This window comes from Paroedura picta, chromosome 3, assembly GCF_049243985.1.
Source record: "Paroedura picta isolate Pp20150507F chromosome 3, Ppicta_v3.0, whole genome shotgun sequence".
NCBI classification, from domain to species: domain Eukaryota; kingdom Metazoa; phylum Chordata; class Lepidosauria; order Squamata; family Gekkonidae; genus Paroedura; species Paroedura picta.
In genome coordinates this window covers 2,469,025-2,476,190 of record NC_135371.1, presented here as the reverse complement: position 1 = coordinate 2,476,190, position 7,166 = coordinate 2,469,025, and the positions used below count along the sequence as shown (strand labels likewise).

At 51.8% G+C, this 7,166-nt stretch overlaps 1 protein-coding gene across 2 annotated transcripts; it reads left to right on the top strand.

Annotated features, from left to right (window-relative positions):
- The first annotated feature begins 632 nt into the window (after nt 1-632).
- On the top strand, nt 633-6,304 carry LOC143834110 (zinc finger and SCAN domain-containing protein 25-like). Of its 2 annotated transcripts, none has more exons than XM_077330712.1 (7): nt 633-722; nt 2,708-3,184; nt 3,404-3,518; nt 3,693-3,780; nt 3,978-4,104; nt 4,729-4,848; nt 6,075-6,304. In XM_077330712.1, exons 2-6 carry the CDS (start codon nt 2,762-2,764, stop codon nt 4,738-4,740), a joined length of 765 nt encoding a protein of 254 aa, XP_077186827.1. In that variant the 5' UTR covers nt 633-722; nt 2,708-2,761; the 3' UTR covers nt 4,741-4,848; nt 6,075-6,304. The 2 variants fall into 2 exon arrangements, with proteins under 2 accessions (XP_077186827.1, XP_077186826.1); XM_077330711.1 differs by having other exon boundaries at nt 4,726-4,848.
- The last annotated feature ends 862 nt before the right edge of the window (nt 6,305-7,166 follow it).

The window sequence follows — 7,166 nt, the reverse complement described above, 5'->3', positions numbered from 1 at the left end:
TGACAGGACTGCTCTGTGAGAACAGCTCTATCAGGGCTGTGACTAGCCCAAGGTCGCCCAGCTGGCTGCATGTGGAGGAGGAGCGGGGAATCAAACCCGGCTCTCCAGATTAGAAGCTGCCCCTCTTAACCACTGCGCCACGCTGGAGGCACCGAGCCTTGCTTGCTGGGAGTGCTGAGTGGTGCTAAGACCCATTGTCAGCCAATAGAAAGGCAGGCAGAAGGCGAGGGAGGGGGAAACAATTTGGGGAAAGCAGGAGACATTCCCAACCCTTAGGGAGCTTTGTGAGGCTTTGAGAGTTTGTCAGAGCTTTGGAGGGGTTTGAATGACAGGACTCTCTTGATAGCCAATAAAGCACAGGTTCCTTTAAGGCAGGGGTAGTCAACCTGTGGGCCTCCAGATGGCCATGGACTACAATTCCCATGAGCCCCTGCCAGCCTTCGCTGGCAGGGGCTCATGGGAATTGTAGTCCATGGCCATCTGGAGGGCCGCAGCTTGCCCACCCCTGATGCAGCCTGCGCGGCACGGATCCCTTCGGGGGCCGCGGGCGGCAAAGGGTGGCGCCCACAGAGCGCGTTGCTAGAGCGGCCGGGCGGGGGGGGGGGGCGGGAAGAAGAAAGGCGCTTTTCCTGGGGGGGGGGAGAGGGGGAGGAGCTTTGCATCCGACTCGGGAAGGGGGGCCGCAGCTGGGAGAAGACTCGCAGGCGGAGATTTACTCATAAGTAAGTCAGGATGTGTATCTATCTATCTATCTATCTATCTATCTATCTATCTATCTATCTATCTATCTATCTATCTATCTATCTATCTATCTATCTATCTATCTATCTATCTATCTATCTATCTCTATACATACATACATACATACATACATACATACATATTAGCTGTGCTGCTACCTTGTGTCGGGTGGGGGGGGGGGTCTTCAATGCACTCGAAATGTGATTTTCTTGCCTTGACGGCCCTGTGGGGGGAGGCCTGGGGGGGCAGAGAGCCAGGATCTCAATGTTCTTGCAAATGAAAGGAGACCCTCAGGCTGGGGGGTCGGGGCAGACAGGCCCTTGCTTGGCCCGCATTTTGGCCGGTGTGGCTTCCCTCGGGGTTCCCTGATTGGGTTTTGCATCCTTGCAGACAGGCGCTCTGCATCCTGCAGGGAGGGAGGGAGGGAGAAGTGCATGATGGGAGAATCTCTTGAGGGTTCCGTCTGCCTCCCCATCGGTTGTGTCCCTTACCTGGTTCCCTCAGTCTGTCCCTTCTCCACTTGTGTGCCTGAAACAGAGGGAGAGTCTCCATGAGTTAACAGCAGGGGTAGTCAACTTGTCGTCCTTCAGATGTTCATGGACTACAATTGCTGGCAGGGGCTCATGGGAATTGTAGTCCATGGACATCTGGAGGACAACAGGTTGACTAGCCCTGAGTTACCGCAACAAAAGAAGGGTTTGCCCATCAACATTGACCTCAGTCAGTACTTGTGAGATGGATCCCATATTTGTTTTGTTATGACAAATTAACCACTTGGGACCAAACAGAAAACAAGAATCCTTCTCCTAATTGTTACTATGACCCTAAATAAGTAAAGAGTTACTTCAAGGAAACAGAATGATTACACAGGGCCACACTTGAAAGTTGTCCAGAAGCTGGCCCAGAATGCACTGGCCTGGGTCCTCCCTGGCTCCTGGTGGAGAGCTCGTATTCAGTCAGTGCTTTCCCAGCTGCAGTGGCTCCAGATTGAGGACCAGATCAAGTTCAAGATCTTGGTTCTCTTTAGAGCCCTGGAGCAATTCTGTCAGGGCTCTCTCAGCCTCACCTACCCCACTGGATGTCTATTTTGGGGAGAGGAAGGCAATTGTAAGCCACTTTGAGACTCCTTTGGGTAGTGAAAAGCAGAGTATAAAACGAACCCTCCTTCTTCTAAATTACCTGGGACCTTCATACCTGCAGGACTGGCCCCCTGGCCCCAGCCTATGGGAGCGCTCTTCCAAGCGAGATGGGAAGTCTAAAGGCTCTCATACAGATTTATTCTCATATTCAGGTATGGATATTGGTTTAAATCCCAAACCCAGCCCCAAATTCATATTACAACACCCCCTGCCTCTGTTCACCCAGGTGGCCCTTCTGCCCTGACATGGAGAGGCTGGCAGGCCCCCTGGCCCACCCCCCTGCTGGCTACTGGGACAGAGCTATTTCTACCCTACTGAGGAGATACTGACAATAAAGAAGCCATTAAGAGTTACTTTGTCCTGGGCTCCAGTTTAGTTGTGGCGTAGTCCCCTCGGACAGCATCCTGCTCTGTGACCGGACAGAGAAATTAAGTTGATCCCTCACACAGACTGATTTCCCAGAACCAGGCACCACAGAGCCAAACAAAGATGGTTTACTTTTCCGAAGGACCAAACCGGCATATCTAAAAAGAGCATGTCGCATAATAATATAGCACAAATTAAGTTCAGGTGGGGAGCTGTGTTGGTCTGAATGAAGTTTGAGTCCAGTGGCTTCTGCTTTCGGGTGCAGAAGAAGTGTGCTTGCACATGAAAGCTCATTCCTTGAATAAAACTGTTGGTCTGAAAGGTGCCACTGGACACACACTTTAATGTGGCACAGTGACATTTATCCTGACCCACAAACCACAACAAGGTTGCACTTTCTGATCCACTGGGCAAATCTTTTGCTTTTGTTCTGCCTTTTTGTTTTCCTTTCCTCTTCATAGCCATGTGAAAGTCTCTTACCATAGTTGGAGCCAACCAAAGAGAAAGCGAAGGAGATGGAAGAGCAGGACTCAAAGGGACCTGGAATGGACACAAGATCAAAGAGAAGTCTCCTTCCCACCCAGGCTGGGAGTGGTGTTGAATTTTGGGAAAATGCTGCACCAGAGATTCTGTCTCAGGATGGTATGACTGCAGATAAACGCAGACGATGCTTCCGGCACTTCCGCTACCAGGAGGCTGACGGGCCCCGAGAGGTTTGCAGCCGGCTCCACGGACTCTGCAACCGCTGGCTGGAGCCGGAGAGGCACACCAAGCAGCAGATCCTGGACCGGGTGATCCTGGAGCAGTTCCTGGCCCTCCTGCCCCAGGAGATGCAGGGCTGGGTGAGAGGATGCGGGCCGGAGAGCAGCTCCCAGGCGGTGGCCCTGGCCGAAGGCTTCCTCCTGAGCCAGGCAGAGGAGAAGAGGCAGGCCGAACAGGTGAGGGGGGGTTTCTTTTGCTCAGATTTCCTCGACAGATATTTCTGCCTCTAGAGAATTCACTAGGCAGAGAAGAAAACCCAACCCTGATTCTTGCCCCTAGGTTTGGAGCAGCTCTGCTGGTTGATGTGAGAATGCAGAGTCTGGGAGTGGGGCAGGATCTGTTTTCTCGGCCTCCTCCACTTCTTCTCTTACTGGTCTCTCTTACTGTTCTTCCAGAAGTGGGGACCCTCTGTGAAGATAGAAGGGAACTTTTCTGGGGCAGAAGAAGCCCCGTCAGAGGAAAGTCAGAGGGTGCTGGCTGAGGAGCGTGCCCAAGAGGCCCTGCCAGGCGGTAAGCATGTCTCCTTTGCCGATGGGATCGGGGCGTTCAGTGAAGCCATTGGTAGAAAGCTTGGGGCAGGAGAAGGCTCAGGTGCACCTTGTGCTTCTACCTGTTCCAGGATGTATTTTAAATTATTACTGATTTAACAAAATATGAAGGTGAGGCTAAAATCCATCCTTCCAGTTATTTCTCCCTTCCAGGTGGGGAAGAGATGTTGTCAAGCTGTCATCTTTGCAGCGGAGTGGAAACGACTGCTCCAGCTCTTTTCCAGGTAGGGGGGGGGATGAATGGGGGACAGTCCTTTCCCAGGGACCTTTTTGCTCCTACTGCCTGAGCAAGAGAGGTTCTGATCCCTACTCCTTTTACGCGTCCCAAGCTCCATGTCCTGCACCCTCACATAATGCCCCACCAAGGGTGCAGCCTCTGCCGGACATCATCTGTGATAAGAGATTCTGCCTTTTCTTCCAGGGGCCCTTTTCCTTCGAGGAGGTGGCCGTGTCTTTCACGGAGGCAGAATGGGCCCTGCTGGATCCAGGCCAGAGAGCTCTGCACAGGGAAGTCATGCTGGAGAACGCTGGGAATGTGGCCTCTCTGGGTAAGGATCCTCCATGGGCAACAGAGGCCATTTAGTGGCCAACACCCAAGCCAGAGAGGATGCCTGGCATGAGGGCAAGGCAGGGCTGAGAGGCCCTAAGGAAGACTCCGGAAGGGTCCAGATCCCAGTTTCCCAGTGCCAGCCTTTACAACATGCCTTTGCTCAGAGGAGATTAGAGCCATCTGGTCTGGCTGTGATCAGGACAGGATCTGTCCCTTTGAGAGCCAGCGTGGCATGGTGGCTACAGTGGCAGACTCTTACTGACTTTGATTCCCCTCTCCTCCACATGCAGCCAGCTGGGTGATCATGGACTAGTCACAGTTCACTCAGAGCTGTTCTTGTAGAGCAGTTCTCTCAGAGCTCTCTCAGCCCCACCTACCTCACAGGGTGTCGTGGGGAGAAAAGGGAAAGCTGTTTGTAAGCCGATTTGGGGCTTCTTCATGCAGTGAAAAGCAGGGTATAAAAACCAGCTCTTCTTTATAGTGGCTGGCATTCGGAGCTTTGATTATGACCATGGCTCTGTCCTTCTGGAAGAACTTCCCCTCTTCCTTGGATTTCTTTCTTTCCCAATGCAAGAATAATCATTCTGTCTCTCCCCCCCTCTCCCCCCTCCCCAAAAAGAAGCCAGAAATGTAAACGAGACTATGATGAAGGCAGACAGAGGCCTTTGGGGGGAAGAATGTCTGGAGAGTTTCTCAAGAAGATCTCAGGAGGCTCCGTCTCTCCCAAGTGAGCTGCTTGCAAGTGAGTCTCTCTCGTGATTGTGTCAATGGGATGGGCAAGGAATGTCCGTGGGGGGTTTCGGCTTCACTTCTCAGCCGCTTTGGGTTTGGGAGAATTGTCAAGCCCCCTTCAGGATTTCCAGTTCAGCATCAAGCAAATGAAAGGGAGCTCAAATGTGGTCGCAGATGCCATGTCTCGCCAGGGGATGTGATTGGGTTGGTGTGCGCTTGTGTGTCTCAGGCACAGTTCTGTGCATTGCCTACGTAGGCATGTTCTTTCCCTGTCCTGTAGTCATACTTGGAAGCTCCCAAGGCATTTATGATCCCTTGTGACCTCTTCTGGGGGGGGGGCATGGGAGGACAGGCTGGGATGTGTCATCCACACCAGCACAGCGTGGGTCAGGAAGGAGGGCAACTCCCGGCCTCATGTCTTCAAGCCATCCCCAGCCGGATTTGGGATAACATCAAGACTGCCTGGACTCTTTACGCCCGAGTGCTGTCGGTGCTCCGTTTTGTAGCCTCTACAGAATGGCTGGAGTCTCAGCAGGGCCTCGATTTTGTTGGGGAGCCCATTCCCCCAGGATGAGGAAGCTCTGGCTCTGGTGGAGGTCAGGCAAATGCCTTTGGGTCCAGGGGTCACCAAGTGGTCGGAACGGAAAAAGCAAGTCCCACTTTGGGGAGTATAGGCAAGCAGACGGTCCTTGAGGTACGCAGGACCCTGAAGGTGAGTACCCCCACCTTGAACCTGATCTGGTATTCAGTTGGTAGCCAGTGCAGTCCCTGCAGGATATGGGCTCCCCGTATTGTTTTGGGGAGATCTTGGGCAGCTGAATTTTGAAGTTATTTAGAGTTCTACCTTGCAGGGATGGCCTGTGGTGAATAGTCCCACCAGTTAAGCCGGTAAGCCGAGGGGAACTTGCCAAACCATACCGTACTCCCTGAGGGTAGAATTGTGCGCTATTGAAGAGATTCCCACTGACCCATAAGCCCAGTAAACAGAGAGACAAGCTCTCGGTTGAAGCACCATTGGTTGAGCAACAGCGGAATAGACAAAGCATTACAGCAACCTCCTGTCTCCCCAAGAGGCAAGAGACCCCTCCAAAAGGCTGTCCCTCCCACCCCCTTGAGGTAGGAGAGTGTCCGATATAAAACAGCGTGAGAGAGAAGCCAGGGAAATCAGCAGCCTGCGATTCTCAGGTATCAGAACTCCCATCATGGATACTAACGGAATCTCTTTCTTCATTCCAGCACGGGATAGTCAGAGGAGTGAGGAGGATGAAGAACTGCATCATCTGTTGCCAGATGAAGTCAAGAATGGAAACTTGAGGGGAAACATCAGGAATCAAGGTGGACCTGAGAGGCAGAAAGGAAGCCACACAGGAGAGAAGAGGGATCAACCCATTCCTTGCCAGGGGTGGGATTTCTGTGAAACAAGACATATGGTGGAAGAACTATACAAGTGCTTGGAGTGTGGCATGAACTTCTCGGATCAAACCCAATGTAGTGTCCATTTAGAACTGCACAGTGGAAAGAAGACCCACCAATGCCTGGAGTGTGGAAAGAGCTTCCTCAGTCAAACAGAGCTGCTCAGACATCTAAGAGCACAGCCAGGAGAGAAACCTTATGGATTCTTAGACTCTAAGAAGAGCTTGTCAGAAACATCAGACCTGGCTCAGCACCAAGGGATCCATGCTGGAGAGAAGCCAGTTGTCCTCTCAGAGAGTGAAATGACGTTCTCTGCCGGAAGACCGAGTAATCTATGCTTTCCAAAGCACAATATAACAAAGGCACACAAGTGCTTTTGGTGTGGAAAGAACTACAAATACAGATCACAGCTCCTTGCGTGCCACAGAATGCACAGAGGGGAGAAAGCTTTTGAGTACCCAGCACGTCCAAAGAGATTCAGCCTGAGTGCCCCTCTTGAACAGCATAAACGATTGCAGACAAGGGAGAGACATTTTGGATTCTCAGAGTGTGGGATGAAATTCGGTTGGACTGACACTCTCCAACAGCACCTTAGGAGTGAGGAGGACCCTTCTGAATGTTCAGAGTGTGGAAAGAAATTCAGCTGCAGTTCCTATCTTCAACGGCATCTAAGAATTCATACATGTGAGAAGCCTTTCGAATGCTCAGAATGTGGAAAGCTGTTCGGTTCAAATAGCAGTCTGAGGAAGCATCTAAGGACTCATACAGGGGAGAAGCCTTTTGAATGTGCAGAATGTGGAAAGAGATTCAGTTCAACAAGCAGCCTTAAGAAGCACCTAAGAACCCACACAGGGGAGAAGCCTTTTGAATGCTCTGAGTGTGGAAAGAGATTCAGTCAGAGTGGCACTCTGCAAA

Coding starts and splice junctions, on each gene's coding strand:
- LOC143834110 (XM_077330711.1), top strand. CDS start 2,762: ATGGAAGAGCAGGACTCAAAGGGACCTGGAATGGACACAAGATCAAAG. Junction 3,185..3,403: donor AGAAGAGGCAGGCCGAACAG/GTGAGGGGGGGT, acceptor CTGTTCTTCCAG/AAGTGGGGACCCTCTGTGAA. Junction 3,781..3,977: donor CTGCTCCAGCTCTTTTCCAG/GTAGGGGGGGGG, acceptor CTTTTCTTCCAG/GGGCCCTTTTCCTTCGAGGA.